Source organism: Natator depressus, chromosome 3 (genome assembly GCF_965152275.1).
Source record: "Natator depressus isolate rNatDep1 chromosome 3, rNatDep2.hap1, whole genome shotgun sequence".
In the NCBI taxonomy this organism is placed as follows: domain Eukaryota; kingdom Metazoa; phylum Chordata; order Testudines; family Cheloniidae; genus Natator; species Natator depressus.
The window spans coordinates 64,095,474-64,117,247 of NC_134236.1; the positions used below are offsets into that span (position 1 = coordinate 64,095,474).

The 21,774-nt window shown below is 43.4% G+C and overlaps 1 protein-coding gene across 1 annotated transcript in view; it reads left to right on the forward strand.

Annotated features, from left to right (window-relative positions):
- The first annotated feature begins 428 nt into the window (after window positions 1-428).
- The window catches only part of LOC141984486 (uncharacterized), a 150,742-nt gene continuing 129,396 nt past the window's right edge, over window positions 429-21,774 (forward strand). Inside the window, exons 1-4 of the mRNA XM_074947562.1 lie at window positions 429-483; window positions 3,869-3,957; window positions 5,213-6,500; window positions 7,049-7,508. Of these exons, the coding sequence (XP_074803663.1) occupies window positions 5,918-6,500; window positions 7,049-7,508 (1,043 nt within the window). The 5' untranslated portion in view covers window positions 429-483; window positions 3,869-3,957; window positions 5,213-5,917. The remainder of the gene's footprint in view (window positions 484-3,868; window positions 3,958-5,212; window positions 6,501-7,048; window positions 7,509-21,774) is intronic.

Genomic DNA, 21,774 nt, shown 5'->3' on the forward strand with positions numbered 1-21,774 from the left:
TTCAGCATCCTGACACTTAGAAGACGCTGTGATTAATTGTAAATAGTTTTCATTAGAACTATGTAGCCTAAAAAAACAAAGGTAGCTTTTGATGCGATATGAATAATGGAATGAAGAGCATTTAGAGTGAGGAGACAAAAACATTTCTGTGATATGTTAGCCATCTTTATATTACAGATATCTGAGAGTCTCTGACAAATTACTTGGCACATTCTCTGGCTCCATCTGTGGTATTGTGAGTTTTTGCTAAAATCCTCATCTACCTATCTTTATAACGGCAAAGGGGAATGCTCTGTTGTGCTTGCCTATCCCATTAATAGTTCCAGATAAAGGTGAGTATGCATAGTATCGAATAATTAGAGATTTTCTTTCCTTTCTTCCCTCTTGTTTTTGAGACCTATCAACATGGCATTGTGAAGAGGAAGACAGCAGAAGTCAAGATCATGTCTTTTAGTGGCCTTTTTGGGATAGGAAGAAGGAAAGGTATTAGAATCTTGCTGCATCTTGGCTCAATTTTTCCTCAGGAGCCATCCAGTTGGCTACAGTTGTGTCTGTGTCTTCAAAAATAGTAGAAACAAGATCTGGTTTGATAACATGTCATAAAGCACATGGATTTCAAACATACCCTACCAAAGTTTGAGGGTGTCTGTCAGGATCCTGGATTCTGGTTCATTATGAAAAAGAAACTCTTTTGGACATGTATTTGTAGTCAGCTTTTGTTTCAGCTTAAACATAGTAATGAATAATTTTAATTGACATTTACCTGCTGTTACCAGATCTTTATATTATACAGGGCGGTTTGACTGGATTTTAATAACCATTTTCCATGCTCAGAGATAGAAATGAATGAATAACTCTTAATTAATTATTCCCTCTCCCCCACCACCACCCAAGAATTTAGCTTTGTTTTCTGCTCATGGAACATCTGTGAGCAGATCAGTTTTTCTCTCATTTATTTGTCATCCAAACACCTCTGAAATTTTTTACCCTATATATTGCTTCATTTTGAAATTTGTAGTCAGTTTTGCTTAGTTTCTTAACTGTTCAGATAAGACACATGGTACATTTTCCCCCCCCTGATTAGATGAATGCACAGAGACTTACAGCATGAATGCTTCCTGCACATTACATGAAAAATTGGTTTCTACAAATACTCACGAATCTGACTTTGAGATTCATTCCCATGAACATTAAATGCAGTCATTTGAATGTGCTTAGAAAGGAAATACAAAAAGGAGCATGCACATGGCCTAAGCTAATTAAACAGCCTTAAAAATGTTGGCAGAAAATATCTGGTATTATTTGCCCAGCTCTAGTCAAAGAAGTAAAAGGGATTTTATGCAAATACTATTGAAAAGCATGATCATGTCTTTCTGCATGTGGACATAGTACGAGTTGTCTCCTGACTCCTGATCCAGATCTCAGGGTGTGCAGCCACTCAGGTTACAATTGCTACTCTGAAGGGAAAATACATCCTGTCTTATGCGTGTGGAAAACCAAATTAGGCAACCTGAACTGTAGAGTACTCATCTCTGGAGGTAATACTGTAAACGGAATGGTGCAACACTTTCACAACAAAACACACATGAGCAGAGGACATTGAAACTTGGTCCAGGCTCTTGGAGATTCTTCAATTTTTCAGAGAGTTTGGGAGGAATATTGTCCCATCTGGAACCTCCTGATCTAGGCCCTGATCCTGCTTGCTTTGAAGTTAATGGCAAAATTCCCATTAACTATGATACTGCAAGATCCCGCCACAAGCCTCCTCTCCCCACAAAGGCCCAGGAATGCTCCTCTTACCTTTGCACTGGTTTATGTTGGGAGGCTGGAAGTTTTTACTTCGTCCCATTCTGAGGGTTTTGGAGAATGTGCAAATGGGCCCTCTCTCTCATCATGAGTTCTTCAGTGAGTAAAGACTTGTCCTTTCTGCATCATCAGTATCTGAGATGGTTAGCTGGAAAGGCAGATCTGCTCCCCAAGCTTCAAACCCTCACAAAATTTCTGAGCTAAAGGCAGCATGCTTCTCAATGCTGCATCATAGGAACCTACCAGATTCAACTGCCCAGGGCCGATTTCTGCTTTACCTCACTCTGGACTCTGACATGCTCTACAGTGTTTTCCAGTAATAGGGATTCCCCAGAACCGGCATATCCCACTCACTCCCTGATGAAGGCAGGGGAAGGGGTCTTGTGAAGGAAGCTACATGGAACATAATAGTTTTGTATGATTTCAACCTGAAACCACATGAAATTTGGTGGCTTGGGCTTCCTGCCATTTGATGGCTTCAAATTCATTTAAAAGAAAGACACTTGTTTGGCATTCAAAGCACTGGGTGAGTTTGCAGTTGGGGCAGGGCAAAAACACACACAATTTTACATGGAAAGTGATTGAATTTATTGAAGAAATTGGTGCGATGTAATCAAGCCAAACTGTATTGTTATTTTAGTGACCCAGTTTCAGAATGGAGCCACATTTTAAAGAATGTAATTTTCGTAGTTACACCATCAGTGTTTCTATAAATACGCTCAGTTAAATATAGGACAACATTAATTCCGCTACCCAGACACAGCTCCCATTAAATTAATGTACAGAGCTACAAGCAGAATTTTACCCATAATAGATACGTATTTACTATTGAGCAATGCTTTTCATATTTTGTTTATTGTTCTTTATGGGACAAATGCCTAATATATTCAATCTTTGTTACATGTCCTGGTATAAAAATTATTTACTAGAAGAATGTCTTCATATACAGAATTCTGGAAAACTCTCTTTCATATGTAAATGTGAGAATTTTAATATAATTACTCCATGGAATGTTTCCATACCTCCACATAGTTAAACCAAATTTGTAAAATAAATATTTGCCAAACAGTAGCTCAGACTGACTAACTTTTGTAATGAAAGACCCTAGCAAAATTCATATATCTAAAAAGGAAAGATTAAAATTGCTGTGTATGAATTTCTCTGTGAAATTCTCTGAATGTCTTTACTTTTGTAGGTTTCTATTTCAAACAGAATATTTAATTAACATAATACTTTGTTCTGAATGTTTAGCAGAAAAAAAAGTAATAGGAATATTAATTCCCAAATCCCCTCATAATATGACTGCATCCAGTGTTTGTTTTTTAACATCAGCCCTTTTTCTTCACTTACACTTGGCAGAGGAAAAATTTTTATGACCATCTATATTGACCCTTCCAGGTCCCTGAAGTTATTTTTGATTGTCAGAGCTTCCTCCCAAGGTGGCATGTGATCCTGTATGATTTATATTCACTGGGAATTCCTCAAGATGTCCAGCAATCCTTTGGTTAACTACCTGCAAAGCAGCATAGCATTTGGGGCCTGATTTGTAAAGGCATTTAGGGGCCTAAAGATCCAGATTGGTGCCTCAGTGAGAAAGTGCTTATTTACTTTTGTAAATTTGGCCATTTGTTTTCTATATTTGGCCCATAGATTTCTGCAGATATGTTCATGGGTATGGATTCATCAGTTACAATTTCTTCCGGCTTTTTTTCCCTAATTGCTTCTTTTCAATGCATGCCTGTTTAACTGTAGTTAGGTTACTGCTCTCCGTTGATTTCCCCTCAGTCTAATTTTCCCACCTTGTCAAGGGCAGGATACCTAATGAAGGTATCAGTGTTAAATGGTTAGCGTACATGTTTTCCTTTGCTCTCCTTACTGCTTCTAATTTTCCTTAAGTCTTAAGCCGCTATCTTTTTTCACAGTCCAGCTGTCTATTCCATCCAAGTCTTAAAAATCTGTATTTTTTAAAACAATTATTCCTCTATGTCACTATCCAGTTTGGCTTCTATTACCTCTCCCAGTGATTTCTAATGCCTTCCAGGCTCTCCATCTTTTCCTTCAGAAAAAGAAAGAAGTTTTGACTTTGTCTTGATCTATAAACCAGAACACTGCACAACAGGCTGCCCTGGATCCTTCTGGGAGCCATTAGAGGTAGTTACTTCTTATTCTAAGATGTCTCTTGTTGCTGCCTGTTGTCGTAAATACAGCATGTTAAAGATTATTTGTCAGGAAGCAGGATATTCAGCAGAGCTAATCTCCAAGTAGTTGCCTCAGTATAGCTGGCCTGCAGTGGACTGCCTGATTGGCCACCCCACCTGATTGTGCTGGAGGGGGCCAGCAGGCTATCTCTTAAGACAGCAGCAGCAGCAGCTTGCTGGTTGCTCAATGCTCATGCCCACCACTGTGCCTGCTCCTGTGTTACTTTGTTCCTGCTACTCCTGTCTTGCACCCAGCCTTGCCTCCGTCCTGCTCCAGCCTTGAAAACCCTCCTTGCCAGTTCCCAACCTCCAGCTTAACCCAAGGCTCTGGTGTCTGACCGCTGAATGCCACTAGACCCTCAACTCTGGTATCCAGTTCCTGCCCTGTGGCTTGACCCTTGGCTTGGCTTCTGACTACCGACTCTGGCTCTGATCCTAGTTCTTGGTTCCTGAAGCCTTTGCTAACTGTGTGGGCTGATGCCTGCTCTGATCACTAGGTTAGACTACCCTTGCCCTGGTCACCCAACAGATTGAGCAGCGCCAGAAGATTAGGGCAAAGGGTCCTCAGTGCAAGCATGAACTCTATCAAGCATGAACAACACCTAGAACCTGCAGGTGCAAGTAACCACCCTGCAATCACAGAATGCGGCCCTGCAGGTGTAGGTTGCTCTGCTGGCTCTGCCTCTCCCTAGATCTGAAGATACCATGCCTGACAAATTTGATATGGATTGGGACAAGTTTCAGTGGTTCCTGAACCAGCGTGGGCTCCTGTTCTTACTATGCCCTCCATCATTCCCCACAGACCATGCTGGTGTGGGGCTTATCATAAGGTTGTTGACTGGGGAGGCCTTGGCCTGGGCTTCCCTCCCCGTGGAGCAGTTCAGCCCCCTTTTGTAACAATTAGAGGAATTCATTCAAGCCATGTCCATTATCTTTGATGACCCGGTGATGCTGGCAGACCAGGTGCCAGTTCAAGCCAAGGCCCCTAGGTATCAACTGAACACTGACCAAAACATAGCTGGAAGCCGTCTGACTCAGCTGTGTATTAGTATTGTTAAAATAGATATTAGACTTACAAAAAGGTGCTTAGTGATTAGACTTTATTGAATACTTGTAAATTGCTGCATGCATTAATCTCACTTATAGTATCTGTCTCCCATGTTATAAGGTATTATTTAAATGTTTGCTCTCTAACTGTAAATCACCAGGCTGGAGAGAAGCATTAATGAGAGTGAAATACTAGTTTTCAACAGCAGATGTTATCTCCTACCCAACAAAGAAGGCCCATCAACACTAGATGAACTATTGTGGAACATCAGAGGACAAAAGACTGTGTTGATTGCTCTCCCCCATACATGAAGAAGAGACATGCAAGTGAATTGCTCCCATCAGATGAACTGGCTGCTCAGAAAATGGGAATGGTATAAAAAGCCCTTAGAAGAAGAAACTGTATCTTTATGGTGCTTGGACTCTTGGGGGAAAGGTTTACTAGGCATAAGCAAGAGAGCTGCAGTGTTTGGCCTGGGTTAGCCATAAGAGACATATAGAGCTTTCTTAGCCCTGGTCTACACTAGGACTTTAGGTCGAATTTAGCAGCATTAAATCGATGTAAACCTGCACCCGTCCACACGATGAAGCCCTTTATTTCGACTTAAAGGGCTCTTAAAATCGATTTCCTTACTCCACCCCTGACAAGTGGATTAGCGCTTAAATCGGCCTTGCCGGGTCGAATTTGGGGTACTGTGGACACAATTCGATGGTATTGGCCTCCGGGAGCTATCCCAGAGTGCTCCATTTTGACCGCTCTGGACAGCACTCTCAACTCAGATGCACTGGCCAGGTAGACAGGAAAAGAACCGCGAACTTTTGAATCTCATTTCCTGTTTGGCCAGCGTGGCAAGCTGCAGGTGACCATGCAGAGCTCATCAGCAGAGGTGACCATGATGGAGTCTCAGAATCGCAAAAGAGCTCCAGCATGGACCGAACGGGAGGTACGGGATCTGATCGCTGTATGGGGAGAGGAATCCGTGCTATCAGAACTCCGTTCCAGTTTTCGAAATGCCAAAACCTTTGTCAAGATCTCCCAGGGCATGAAGGACAGAGGCCATAACAGGGACCTGAAGCAGTGCCGCGTGAAACTGAAGGAGCTGAGGCAAGCCTACCAGAAAACCAGAGAGGCGAACGGCCGCTCCGGGTCAGAGCCCCAAACATGCCGCTTCTATGATGAGCTGCATGCCATTTTAGGGGGTTCAGCCACCACTACCCCAGCCGTGTTGTTTGACTCCTTCAATGGAGATGGAGGCAATACGGAAGCAGGTTTTGGGGACGAAGAAGATGATGATGATGACGAGGTTGTAGATAGCTCACAGCAAGCAAGCGGAGAAACCGGTTTTCCCGACAGCCAGGAACTGTTTCTCACCCTGGACCTGGAGCCAGTACCCCCTGAACCCACCCAAGGCTGCCTCCTGGACCCAGCAGGCGGAGAAGGGACCTCCGGTGAGTGTACCTTTTAAAATACTATACATGGTTTAAAAGCAAGCATGTGAAAGGATTACTTTGCCCTGGCATTCGCGGCTCTCCTGGATATACTCCCAAAGCCTTTGCAAAAGGTTTCTGGGGAGGGCAGACTTATTGCGTCCTTCATGGTAGGACACTTTACCACTCCAGGCCAGTAACACGTACTCGGGAATCATTGTACAACAAAGCATTGCAGTGTATGTTTGCTGGCGTTCAAGCAACATCCGTTCGTGTGTTATCCTCAGGAGAGTGAGATATAATCCATGGTCACCTGGTTGAAATAGGGTGCTTTTCTTCAGGGGACACTCAGAGGAGCCCATTCCTTCTGGGCTGTTTGCCTGCGGCTGAACAGAAATGTTCCCCGCTGTTAGCCACAGGGAGGGGGGAGGCAAAATGCGACCTTGTAACGAAAGCACATGTGCTATGTATGTAATGTTAACAGCAAGGTTTACCCTGAAAGAGTGTAGCCAGTGTTTTATAAAATGTGTCTTTTTAAATACCGCTGTCCCTTTTCTTTTCTCCACCAGCTGCATGTGTTTCAATGATCACAGGATCTTCTCCTTCCCAGAGGCTAGTGAAGATTAGAAAGAAAAAAAAACGCACTCGAGATGAAATGTTCTCCGAGCTCATGCTGTCCTCCCACACTGACAGAGCACAGACGAATGCGTGGAGGCAAATAATGTCAGACTGCAGGAAAGCACAAAATGACCAGGAGGAGAGGTGGTGGGCTGAAGAGAGTAAGTGGCGGGCTGAAGAGAGTAAGTGGCGGGCTGAAGAGAGGGCTGAAGCTCGAATGTGGCGACAGCGTGATGAGAGGAGGCAGGATTCAATGCTGAGGCTGCTGGAGGACCAAAGCAGTATGCTCCAGTGTATGGTTGAGCTGCAGCAAAGGCAGCTGGAGCACAGACTGCCACTACAGCCCCTGTGTAACCAACCGCCCTCCTCCCCAAGTTCCATAGCCTCCACACCCAGACGCCCAAGAACGTGGTGGGGTGGCCACCGGCCAACCAGCCACTCCACCACAGAGGATTGCCCAAAAAAAAGAAGGCTGTCATTCAATAAATTTTAAAGTTGTAAACTTTTAAAGTGCTGTGTAGCATTTTCCTTCCCTCCTCCACCACCCCTCCTGGGCTACCTTGGTAGTCATCCCCCTATTTGTGTGATGAATGAATAAAGAATGCATGAATGTGAAGCAACAATGACTTTATTGCCTCTGCAAGAGGTGATCAAAGGGAGGAGGGGAGGGTGGTTAGCTTACAAGGAAGTAGAGTGAACCAAGGGGCGGGGGGTTTCATCAAGGAGAAACAAACAGAACTTTCACACCGTAGCCTGGCCAGTCATGAAACTGGTTTTCAAAGCCTCTCTGATGCGTACCGCACCCTCCTGTGCTCTTCTAACCGCCCTGGTGTCTGGCTGCGCGTAACCAGCAGCCAGGCGATTTGCCTCAACCTCCCACCCCGCCATAAACGTCTCCCCCTTACTCTCACAGATATTGTGGAGCACACAGCAAGCAGTAATAACAGTGGGAATATTGGTTTCGCTGAGGTCTAAGCGAGTCAGTAAACTGCGCCAGCGCGCCTTTAAACGTCCAAATGCACATTCTACCACCATTCTGCACTTGCTCAGCCTGTAGTTGAACAGCTCCTGACTGCTGTCCAGGCTGCCTGTGTACGGCTTCATGAGCCATGGCATTAAGGGGTAGGCTGGGTCCCCAAGGATAACTATAGGCATTTCAACATCACCAACAGTTATTTTCTGGTCTGGGAATAAAGTCCCTTCTTGAAGCTTTTGAAACAGACCAGAGTTCCTGAAGATGCGAGCGTCATATACCTTTCCCGGCCATCCCACGTTGATGTTGGTGAAACGTCCCTTGTGATCCACCAGAGCTTGCAGCACTATTGAAAAGTACCCCTTGCGGTTTATGTACTCGCCGGCTTGGTGCTCCGGTGCCAAGATAGGGATATGGGTTCCGTCTATGGCCCCACCACAGTTAGGGAATCCCATTGCAGCAAAGCCATCCACTATGACCTGCACATTTCCCAAGGTCACTACCCTTGATATCAGCAGATCTTTGATTGCGTGGGCTACTTGCATCACAGCAGCCCCCACAGTAGATTTGCCCACTCCAAATTGATTCCCGACTGACCGGTAGCTGTCTGGCGTTGCAAGCTTCCACAGGGCTATCGCCACTCGCTTCTCAACTGTGAGGGCTGCTCTCATCTTGGTATTCATGCGCTTCAGGGCAGGGGAAAGCAAGTCACAAAGTTCCATGAAAGTGCCCTTACGCATGCGAAAGTTTCGCAGCCACTGGGAATCGTCCCAGACCTGCAACACTATGCGGTCCCACCAGTCTGTACTTGTTTCCCGAGCCCAGAATCGGCGTTCCACAGCATGAACCTGCCCCATTAGCACCATTATGCATGCATTGGCAGGGCCCATGCTTTCAGAGAAATCTGTGTCCATGTCCTGATCACTCACGTGACCGCGCTGACGTCGCCTCCTCGCCCGGTAGCGCTTTGCCAGGTTCTGGTGCTGCATATACTGCTGGATAATGCGTGTGGTGTTTAATGTGCTCCTAATTGCCAAAGTGAGCTGAGCGGACTCCATGCTTGCCTTGGTATGGCGTCCGCACAGAAAAAAGGCGCGGAATGATTGTCTGCCGTTGCTCTGACGGAGGGAGGGGCGACTGACGACACGGCTTACAGGGTTGGCTTCAGGAGGCTAAAATCCACAAAGGGGGTGGCTTTACATCAAGGAGTAGTTCAGGCAGGACTTCACGGAGGGTTCCAATAAGAAATGGTGCACCTAAGTTATTGTTCTTATTGGAACAAGGAGGTTAGCCTGGCCTCTGATTGATACATGGCTAGATCTACCTCGCAGCACCTTCTCTGTGCGTGACTGCAGTGTGACCTAGAGGAATGAGTCCCCTAGACAGGGGAGGAGGCAAATGAGTACAAAACAAATCTGGTCTATTTCTTGTTTTGATCCACTCCATCTATCTTTTACATCTTTGGCTGGCAGCAGACGGTGCAGAAGGACTGCAAGCCATCCACATCTCATGGCTGCTCGGCAGAAGATGGTACAGTACGACTGCTAGCCATCCTCATCTCTTGCCTGCCTGGCAGAAGATGGCACAGTACGATTGCTAGCCATCGTCATCTCTTGCCTGCCCGGCAGAAGATGGTACAATACGATTGCTAGCCATTGTCATCTCTTGCCTGCCCGGCAGAAGATGGTACAATACGACTGCTAGCAATCCGTATTGCCTGCCTGCTCACCATTAGACGGTTCAATACGACTGACTGCAGGACTAAAGAGAATGACCTGGTCAAGTCACCAAAAATTTAGTCCCTGCGTCCATGTCTGCCCAGGCGCTCCTGATCGACCTCACACAGGCGACCAGGAACACCTCGGACATGACGAGGACGGCTACCAATCGTACTGTACCGTCTGCTGCCAGAAGGCAATGGGTTGCTGCTACTGTGTAGCAATGCCGTACCGCGTCTGCCAGCACCCAGGAGACATACGGTGACGGTTACCTGAGCGGGCTCCATGCTTGCGGTGGTATGGCGTCCGCACAGGTAACTCAGGAAAAAAGGCGCGAAACAATTGTCTGCCCTTGCCTTCACGGAGGGAGGGAGGGAACGGGGGCCGGACAATATGTACCCAGAACCACCCGCGACAATGTTTTAGCCCAATCAGAGTGCTCCATTGTGACTGCTCTGGACAGCACTCTCAACTCAGATGCACGATTGTTTGCCGTTGCTCTGACGCAGGGAGGGGCGACTGAGGACACGGCTTACAGGGTTGACTTCACGGAGGGTTCCAATAAGAAATGGTGCACCTAAGTTATTGTTCTTATTGGAACAAGGAGGTTAGCCTGGCCTCTGATTGATACATGGCTAGATCTACCTCGCTGCACCTTCTCTGTGAGTGACTGCAGTGTGACCTAGAGGAATGATTCCCCTAGACAGGGGAGGAGGCAAATGAGTACAAAACAAATCTGGTCTATTTCTTGTTTTGATCCACTCCATCTATCTTTTACATCTTTGGCTGGCAGCAGACGGTGCAGAAGGACATATTGCCTGCCTGCTCACCATAAGACGGTTCAATAGGACTGACTGCCGGACTAAAGAGAATGACCTGGTCAAGTCACTAAAAATTTAGTCCCTGCACCCATGTCTGCCCAGGCGCTCCTGATCGACCTCACACAGGCGACCAGGAGTACCTCGGACATGACGAGGACGGCTACCAGTCGTATTGTACCGTCTGCTGCCACAAGGCAATGGGTTGCTGCTACTGTGTAGCAATGCCGTGCCGCGTCTGCCAGCACCCAGGAGACATACGGTGACGGTTACCTGAGCGGGCTCCATGCTTGCGGTGGTATGGCGTCCGCACAGGTAACTCAGGAAAAAAGGCGCGAAACAATTGTCTGCCCTTGCTTTCACGGAGGGAGGGAGGGAAGGGTGGGACTGACGATATGTACCCAGAACCACCCGCGACAATGTTTCAGCCCCATCAGGCATTGGGATCTCAACCCAGAATTCCAATGGGCAGCGGAGACAGCGGGAACTGTGGGATAGCTACCCACAGTGCAACGCTCCGGAAGTCGACTCTAGCCTCGGTACTGTGGAAGCACTCCGCCGAGTTAATGCACTTAATGCACTTCTGTGGGGACACACACACTCGAATATATAAAACCGATTTCTAAAAAACCGACTTCTATAAATTCGACCTTATTCCGTAGTGTAGACATACCCTTAGTATAGAAGTGTCTTTTGAAACTTAAGGCTGTAACTCATTTGTGTTTATCTGCTTTAACCTTGTAAATAACATCCTTATGTCCTTTTCCTAGTTAATAAACCTTTAGATAGTTAACTTACCACACCTTGCTAGAAATGGTTATCATTCTCTGGGGCATCAGGAAACCCTGCAATCTGGATTAATCCAGTCCCCCTATTATCCCAACATTCTAGGTATGCCCTGGCTTACTACTCATGACCCCCAGATTCATTGGCAGAGGGGGATCCTCCACTTTAGCTCCTGGCACTATCAGCTATCCTGCCTCCCAGGATCTGAGAACCAGACTGGTATACTCTGTGGTTTCATGTCACCCACTGGAAGACCCTAATCATCAGGCAGCAAGACTGCCAGGACCCTCAGCATCCCCTGCAGCTTTGGCTGCAGCGTCTGAGATCCCCCACAAATTCCCTGACTTCACTGATGTTTTTGACAAATGGAAGGCAGACATCTTGCCCCTGCATTGGACTTATGATTGCCCGATTGATCAGCAGCCTGAAGCCGCGATTCCATTTGGTTGGATATATGCCTTCTCCAAACCCAAACTTCAAGTTCTCTGAAGGGTTTCATCCAACTGGCCATGTTCCTGGCAGGTACTCGGATCTTTTTTGTCAAGAAAGAGGATGGCTCTTTGCAACCACATATTGGCTCTCAGGCCCTGAACAAGGTGACTGTACGAAACTGCTCCCTGATTCCCCTATCCCCTTAGAATGGATATGTGTGGCCCCTATTTTCACAAAACTAGATCTGCATGGGGCCTATAACTTGGTGCGCATGAGTGAGGGACATAAGTTGAAGACCAGCTTTCATATGTTGGGTCGCCCTCAAAGTTATATAAGTATGATAGAATTATAATTACGTAGTAGTAGAAATAAAGATAGACAAAAGAGTATATAGGTATTGTAAAAGGTATGAACATCAGTTCCATGTTGTTGAATTTCACTTTGTAACAAATGCAAGGCCAAAGTGCTAATTATTTCAGGCCGGTAGAGGACAAAGAGTCTGTGCTGGAAAGTGATAAGAACTTTGAGGAAACAATGCTGTTCTTTAAAACAACACCCTGATGCTCTTTTCCCGCGGGGGACCCTTGTCATGCCTATGTAAATCTTGGTATCCAAGGAGGGAAAAATAGATAGTGGGATAAAACTTGTTAAATGAATCAAGAGTCATAGATTGTGTTGTTAAGTAAAAGAATGAATGATGAGTGCCTGGAATTGAGAGTCTGAAGCAGGGAAATAATTGGTTAGTAAATGGTGCCAGCCTAATCCTAAGAATTTCAACCTTGATATCGATGGGCCAAAGAATATGCAAAGTGAAGATAACCGGATGACCCCCGGAGGGCCCGGAATCCACCCAAAACGCATCAAGGAAGAACAAGAACATAACACCTAGCCATCATGGAGCCGTCATGGATGTACCACCTGCTGATTGAGCTGATTGATGGTCATCTCAATTGTAAATTCAGCATGATGAAGCAACTTCCATAGACTTGTATTGAATCAGAGACCTATAAAAATTGGGTCCAGGGACTGTGTTCTTTGAGTCTGGTTCTACGACCACGCTCCAGGAGCATCAGATGTGCATCTGACAACGACTCGGCTCCACTCTCGTGTCCAGGCCACCTGGCACGAGACTTGGCACGAACAACATCTAGGCTGGTAACTATAATAACCTTTATGTAGAATCTGTGTGTGAATGTCTGTGTGTGAATGGATCTATATAGAAATTGCATATAGGAATATTTTGTTGTATTTACAATAAATGTGGCAATTTGCCTTGTCCCTCTTACAAGATCCTGTTGGTATCATTTTTATTAGTGTAACACATGCTCTATGCAGCCTAGCACCCAAGCACCGATGGGCAGGAGAAGCAAGTCAATCAGGTCCTTGAACAGTACACATGTTGCTTCCTAAACTATCATCAAGATGATTCGCTGTCCCTGATCCCTCACAGTGAATTTGCTTGCAACAATGCCACAAGTGCCTCCAATATGCACTTTTTTTTTTTTTTTTGCTAACTCTGGTTTCCAACTTTGCGCTCATCCAGAGATCCCCTCTGAATTGTCAATGCCCACTGTTACCAAACTCACAACCCACATCCACCAGGCACACCAAGAACTCCAGGGCCAGTTACAAGTCATCAAGGCAATTTACAAATGATATGCTGACTGGTCCCACCAGCTGATACCCTGCTTTGGGGTAGGGGATAAGGTGTGGTTGTTTGGCTGGAATCTGTAATCAACTTTGCCTCTCCATGAAGCTGGATCATAAGTACCTGGGACCTTTCCAGATCACAAAACAGATTACATTCAAGTTACCAGATTCCCTCAATCTCTCCTCTAAAACCGTTAGCCAAGAATCTCTTCTCACTGCTTACTACTCCTCCGCCCCACATATAACCGCTCAGGGACAAGAAAAATATGTGGTTCAGCAGAATCTAGCCTCTTGTTGAGTCTGAGGAAAACTACAATAGCTAATTGATTGGATGGGTACGGGCCAGTCAAGTGTTCATGGGAACCTCCGGAACATGTCCAGGCCCTGGATCTGCTGCATGCAGCTCATCATGCTTAACCCAACAAGCAAGGCCCTTGGGAGCAGCAGCTCTGGATGCTCAGTGCTCATACCCACTACTGTGACGGCTCCTTCGTTACCTTGGTACTGCTGCTCCTGCCTTGCACTCAGCCTTGCCTCTGTCTTGTCTCTCTCAAGCTCCCCCAGCCTGCTACACTGCTTGCTCCAGTTCCTGCCCTCTGGCTTGACCTGTGGCTCTGACTTCTGACTCTGGTTTGTCTCTTGGCTCTAGTTAATAGTTACTGCCCTCTGGTTTGGCCCTTAGTTCCGTCTTATGACTTCGATTTGATCCTTGGCTCTGACTTCTGACTGTTGACACTGGCTTGACCCTTGCTCTGGTATCCATCTCCTGACCTCCAGCTTGGCCCATGGCTCAAGCTTTCAACTACTGATTCAAGCTCTGACCCTCCTCTTTCATTCCTGAACCCTGCTCTGATCACTAGAGCTAATCCCTACTCTGACTGCTAGGCTAGGCTGCCCTCGTCCCTGTCACCAGACACTGCTGTCTCAAGAGCACTTCTGTAGCCCCTATTCACTGCTAACTTTCTGAATGTGCTAAACTTATAAATTCCTATCTCTGCTTGTCAATACTGTACCTTGGTTTAATACTCAGCACCTAATTTCCTCTTGGATCAAACTTTGGATTTATCTGTGCTCACTCCATTGCTGTCTCCTGTGTTGCTGACCTCTCAGAGCTAGAGGGATAAACTCTGCTTTAATGCTTTCTATAACTGGCGGCTTCAGGCAGGAGTGGATTTCCTATGACCACTGGGAGCTAGGGTAGGTTAGATTATAAAGGCTAATTAGTTCAACTTGGCAATCCCCTTATTTTTTGTAAGATCAACCAGAAATGTTATGAGTACACAGACATGACCATTTGTGGGAGGGAAGAAGCTTACAGTTTATGTTAGAAGTTAAATTTATATTGTACTGGACTGAGGTCTAAAAACAAATTAATATGATGCAAAGTATGACTTAATCAGGGTGAGTCCAAATGTACTACTTTGTCTCTATATAAAATCTCATTCCTACCTGTCAGACTATGTATTGTTGGCCAGATTCTTCCCTTCTGTAACCCACTGGATATCAGATTATTGAGTCAATGGGAATTACATGAGTGTAAACTCTCTATAGTCATACTCTGTATAGCACAGTGATGTTTGAGGTATATGTCTATAGCCTCTGTTGAAATGTTTCCTTTGCATTCCTGAAAATGAATGGCCAGTCCAGTCATATGTTATCAGTTTTAAATATTCCTCATCATTTTTGGTCGACGTTTTAAGGAAAATACAACTTTTTTCCATCAGGGTTTTGAATTCACTTTGCAAAACCAGAAAACCCAAATCACTTGAGGTGTGTGCATATGTATATACACACTATTATTTATAATGTAGATATGCACAAAGACATTTGTAGCCCATGGGGCTAGCCTGCTAGCTTTCTATATTATATAATTTGTGTTTCTTTATTGGTTTGATTGATTATATTATTTTGGCTTATGTTTTTGTATTGAATAATTTCAGTAGACATTACTTCATTATATTTGGCTATAATGCAAGGAATCTACAGGCCTGTATCCTGTCTGATTAGCTAGAGCAAGTTAGCGTAAGTACTTGTAACGTTTGGCATAGATAAATGGCCTACTGGTTACCCTTTTTGATTTTGGGGGAACTGAATGTGTTTATCAAAATATTGGGACATACCGGTAACCATAATGTATATAGCAAGAACGTGGAAGTAACAGTTCAGGCCAAAGGTAACAGTTTCAAGAATGAGATAATTGGCACGAATAGATATGGATATGTTATTAATATGTAAGAATATGTTAGTCTATACACTGTACCCCAAGATTTATGTGGGTGAGCAAATAAGATTTGGGCATGTAAGTTTGGGCACTGATATGAATATCCAAGATAATGCCAGGACTTTATAAGAGGGTAAACCACCATGTGGAGACACGCAACTTTTAGTTTCAAGTTCTCTTTTCTTAGTGATCAGGCCAGCTTTTGCAATATAGCTTAGTTACTCAGCACTCGACCCTAATGGCCATCATCTCAGGATTGAGGAACCTGGACCATCAAGTTCATTGGACGTGCCAGAGATGCGGCTGGTCGTTTGTCTCCCAGTACCAGGTCTCCAAGGAAGGGTTTGAGTATGCTAGTTTAAGTAGCTTTGGTAAAGGGATGGTACCACAAGTGCCTATAGAACTGTACTACTTCTTTTTGGCACTGTGGTTTGGAGCTTTGATAACTCTTTCCTGTATTTAATAAAATCTCAAACACCTGGCTTTGTCCTCAGTGTGAATGTCCTTGCCACACACTCTGAGGGTCCGTACAAAGTATGAACTCTCTACATTCTCTAGTTCTGTAGCCTGATTTTGGGACAAGAACCTAAGTATCTTCTGGTCAGATCATTGGTGAGCCTATAATAAATCAGTTCTACAATACTCAAAATAACAACATTCTAAATAGGTATTCTTTATAACACTGTTATTTTGATGATAATCTGAAGAATCTGGTTACGTAATGAGGAATTTGGGTCATCTGTTCTTTCATTACTTTCCACCCCACTTGGCAGGAATGCAGTTAACATGTCTTCCATACTTATTAACTTTAGAAGAGCTCTATTGAAAACCAGTCTTCTGTTCCTATTATAGCAAGAAGTAACGAAATGGAAATTGGCCTTTATATTTCCTTGATGTAGCAGCATGATGGAATAATTGGCCTTTCGTTTTAGATGGATCCAATGACAATAAAGTCAAATAGGAGAATGAATTGATATAAATTCCCAAATGAGGGAAGGCAGTTTCCAGGAAATGTTTGGTTCTCGTTGATCTAATAGGTTTTCCATAAATAATAATAATAATCATATAATAGAAAAGTAAAATAATTATTAATTAATAATAAAACAGCTGAAAGTTAATATTTGTTTATACAATAGAATATGCTGAAATCACAAGTTACACTTTTGCTACTTTTCTCATAAAAATATTATTCATTTTGTATACCCAGCATATTTAAAATTTATGCATTTTAATTGAAATAATAACTAAAAAGACCCCTATCTATGGCCCTAGCTGCCCCAACACAACATTAGCAATAAAATTAAGCCTCAGCAACATTAAAATGATCCATTCAGCAGGAACTCAGCCACCTACAAAAATTCCTTTCAGTTGTTCATTATTATAGGACACATATTTCAGCCTTCTCCAAAACCTTGATGAAACTGATGTCTTTTGCAGTGTGCCTGGAAGGTCACCAAATTCAGGTTCTTTTGGACCAAGTGAGAGAACAAGTTCTAGTGGCCTAGAGCACTCACGGAGAATGCCCTCCTCGCTGCCCCTTCACTTTTATGATGACAGGGATCCAGCTCACATGCTCACACTCTGTGGAAGTATGGCATGAGAAGAAGAGACAATCCCTCAGATAGGTTGATTCTGGCCATTTTTAAAGATCATGACCAGCACTTTAAACTCCACCTGGAAAGCAATCAGCAGTATGAGGAACTGTGTCTATGAGATTAAGTTTATGCTATGAGATAGGCGTTTGATTCCCTTGCTCATGTACACATGCTTGAACTAGCTCTCATTGAGCTAGGTACAGCTGAGCCAGGCTGAGTACATACCCACCGGTTCCAGGCACTTTTGTACTCAATATGGCTCAGCTGTGCCTTGGTACCACTACCAGGGCTACAGTGGCTACACTACTATTTATACGCGCACTAGCTCAAGGACAGCTAGCGCGAGTGTGTGTACGTGAGCAGGGCAGTCACACTTTCTACCTCATAGTGTAGCTCGCAGTGTTAGGTTGACCTACTCGCTTATCTTTAAATATGTTACACAAGCCAATGAGCCAAATCTTCAGCTGATGTGTAGCAGTGTAGTTCCGCTATATCAAAGCAACTGTACTGATTTACACCAGCTGATCGTCTGGCCCTCAAATTCTTTCCCAGTGCCAGGCTTCAGTTGTGGACAAATACACTCCATGTGAAGATTTTACTTTGAAAGGTTTTCCCAATTTTTTCTGCATTAGAAGGGGAAAATTTTGAATACATGAGGAAAAAGTTTCTAGCAAAACCCCCTTTGATTACTTTTTTAAAAGGCTTGGGCTTATTTTTCATCACCTTTGGCTTTGTTACATGGATATCCTAGAGAACTGCCCCAGTAAATACAGTTTTTGCTTATGTTCCCTGATGAGGAATAATCTGACTGTTGCTGGAGTGTAGAGCTTCATAAAAATAACATTAATTTGCTGCAGCAGCGTCAGTAAATGCTAGATATTATAAGACATAAAGAAGCTAAAGCGAGAATTACTGTATCGTTCACTTTTAATCTACAGAACAGGACATGACCATTTTACTAAGGCATCCAGAAAGACTCTCAAGTGCTGGCAAACTTCTTGCTCTTTCCTATTGATCTCCAAGTATCTGCAAAGAATTTAAGGAAAGGGACTAGCCATATATCTACGTAACACTAAGTCACTCCGACTATTTAATAGCAGATTCTGGGACATTGTGTTGATTGAATACCGTTAAAGTCATTTGGAACAGAGGCAATCATCATTGCCAATAGAACAAATATGGTATTTTATTAGAAATGTTGAGATCTGTTTAGTGTATTTCTAATTGATCTTTCCAGATCTTTCCATATGCTGAGTCTATGAAAGTTTGCATGTGGAAAAGAATACTTCACATTGGGAAAGGCTAATGAACTGGGACATTTCAAGTTACCTTATAATTACTTTTGTCAAATTTTCTTGGCAGTACCACCAGTGCATTAAAAATCTGCAAATGGAAAAGGAAAAAGTTGACATTTTGGACAAGATTGTTCCAACCCAAACACGTAATTAATTAAACCCCTGTAATCCAGTCAAGGGCTGGATATCAAAAGCTTGATTTTAGTAGGAAATGATGATCAAGGTTTCTTTCTTGTTATTATCTATGGCAAGAAGTTAATGATGACATTACTGGCTCAGGATTTCTCAGAATGCAACAGGGAAAAATCATGTGCTGTGAACTGCTGATAGATTTTATCTAAGCCACAGTTATTAATCAGGTTCTATATGCTCCACAAACTTTCCAGATTGGGAATCCTAAGAAGAGCTTAAATCAAAGTAACTTTCTGCATTTCTTTAAAATCATGCTTGTTCTTGGTCCAAGGTTATCCCTTTAAAAGCAAAAAACCAAACCCACCACACTTGCTATTCTGCAGTAATGGATCAAAACAGTACAAGTGCCCATAGCAATGTGGCAGGATTTTGACTAATTTCGATAGAGTACTTTATTATTTTAATAAAGAGTACATTATCTGGATGAGCTGTCCAGTCCAATGGTCACCATAGGTCCTGGAACTAGGAGTGCTGAAGTTGTTCCCATCATATACAGGCTTTATAGTCTGGTTCAATGGCTCTCAGCACCTCCACTACACAAATTGTTCCAGAACCCCTGAAGGTCACTGTAAAGGAATAAATTGCACCTGAAACTTGGGGAGTTTATTTGGAAATACTGGATGATCCACAAATTGGGTCAGAGTCCTCAGTACTTATTCCCTGGAGTATATTATGATCTGCTTATAAAATTAGGATGTTTTAAAAGCAACTGACTAAATGGCACCTATTTCAGATTTGCATTAGTGTCCAGAGAGAAGGAGACTTGAAGTAAAAATCTGTGTGTTGGCTCAGCTTGCCAGAGCTTTACAAAATGGCTTAGCTAAAATTCAAATTACATGAATACAAAAATAAATCAACATTTCTCTTATTGTCTTAACAAACCAATGCCATAGAATCATAGAAGATCAGGGTTGGAAGAGACCTCATGAGGTCATCTAGTCCAACCCCCTGCTCAAAGCAATAAAAAAAAACCCATTGGGTTTGCCAGCTCAGTAAGACCAAGATATCTATGCACATACCACATATCCGGCAAAAGTGTTCATGTCAGTATGGTTGTAAATAACATTCTGAAAATCAAAAACAGCGGCGCTGTGGGTGAATGGGTCTTGTTCATGGAAGCCAGGGCTTTTTTTCTGATGGAATCTGCAGTTATCTATGCCCATATGAATATGAGTTTTAAATTCTGTACGCCAACAAGAAGATAAAAGAATATGGAAAATCCAGTCCTTTCCATAATTATAGTGCCCTATAACCCACGTGTAAAGTGCTGCTCATGTGTACAAGTTTCAATATGCCTCATTTGTGTGACCTGAGGAAGAGCTCGGCATAGGTTTGAAAGCTGGGGTCTCACAACCAACAGAAGTTGGTTCAATAATAGATATTACCTAGGATGACCAGACAGCAAGTATGAAAAATCGGGACAGGAGGTGGGGGGTAATAGGTGCCTACATAAGAAAAAGCCCCAAAAATCAGGACTGTCCCTGTAAAATCAAGACATCTGGTCACCCTAATATTACCAAACCCATCTTGTCTCTTTAATATCTTGGGTGCAGCAACACTGTATACATCATTTGTATGCAGTAAGCCTATGGATGTTCTGAGATACACTTCTATCATGGCGTCTATCATGGCGTCTGAAAAATGTTTCCCTGATTGGAGATGACTGAAACAATAGTCACTGTTGTAGGATGATTTTACCAAGATAAATGACAAGAATTCTGCCCCATAAAGCCTTCCCATCAACATAGTGCTGTCGACACCAGGAGTTCAGTGGGTATAACTGCGTTGCTGAGTAACATAGCTATAGCAACATAAGCGTGTGGTGAAGGTCAAACCTTACTTGTAGTAGAAGCAGGTGGGATAGTTAGTAGTAAGAATGACTGTAAAATAAAAATAGCTCCAATGTTTAATATAGGAACTAGGGCCTCAAATATGTTTAGCAAATAGAAAAATTATACTAGATGCCAAACATCTCTTATGTGAAAGATGTGACTCAAATCCAGAACAGTAGCAGGAGTAGCCCCACGGCTTCCTAATTTCAGGGTCTGTCTACACAGCATCTGGAAGCAAGCCTCCCATCCTGAATCACAGACCTGGACTAGCAGGGCTCATGCTAGTGCTTTAAAAATAGCTGTTTAGCTGTGGCTTTTATGTTGTGGCTCAGGCTGGCGTGCGGTCTCTAAGCCCAGGGAGGGGGCTGGGCTTGAGAGCTTGAGCTCCAGCCCAAGCCACAATGTAAACGCACTGTCTATACAACGATTGTTAGAGCATTGTCACGAGCCCTGCTAGCCCAAGCCTGTGACCTGGCAGAGGCTGCGTAGTCATTAGATACAAATATAAGATGTATATTTTGGCCCGGAGGTTTTTTTCCTAAAACTTAAAGTGAAGTCACTAACTATTTCAGATTACCTATCTCCAATTAACCTGGAATAAAGGCCAGTTGGAAATACTGCAGTCACTCTACATCTTTAACATTCACGACAACGTTCAATTCATTTAATACGGGCCACTGAATAGCAGCCAGATGGTAACCACCTTATTTGCTACCAATTTGTGCCTCATTTAGACCAGGGGCTTAGATGCTAACTCATCTCTTAACTCTCTTAACATGTTGTGGAGGATGCAACAAGATCGTACGTGTGTATTATATAGAATTGGTTTCATGTCATCTGTCATATACTAATTAGGACTGTTGATTAATTGCAGTTAACTCGCGATTAACTCAAAAAAATTAATCGTGATTAAGCGCAGTTTTAATCACAATAGAATACCAGTTGAAATTTATTAAATATTTTGGATGTTTTTCTACATTTTCATATATATATAGTATTATATGTTGTAATTGAAACCAAAGTTTGATTACAAATAATTGCAGTGCAAAATGATAAACAAAAGAAATAGTATTTTTCAATTCACCTCATACAAGTACTGTAGTGCAATCTCTTTGTTGTGAAAGTGCAACTTACAAATATAGATTTTTTTTTTGGGTACATAGCA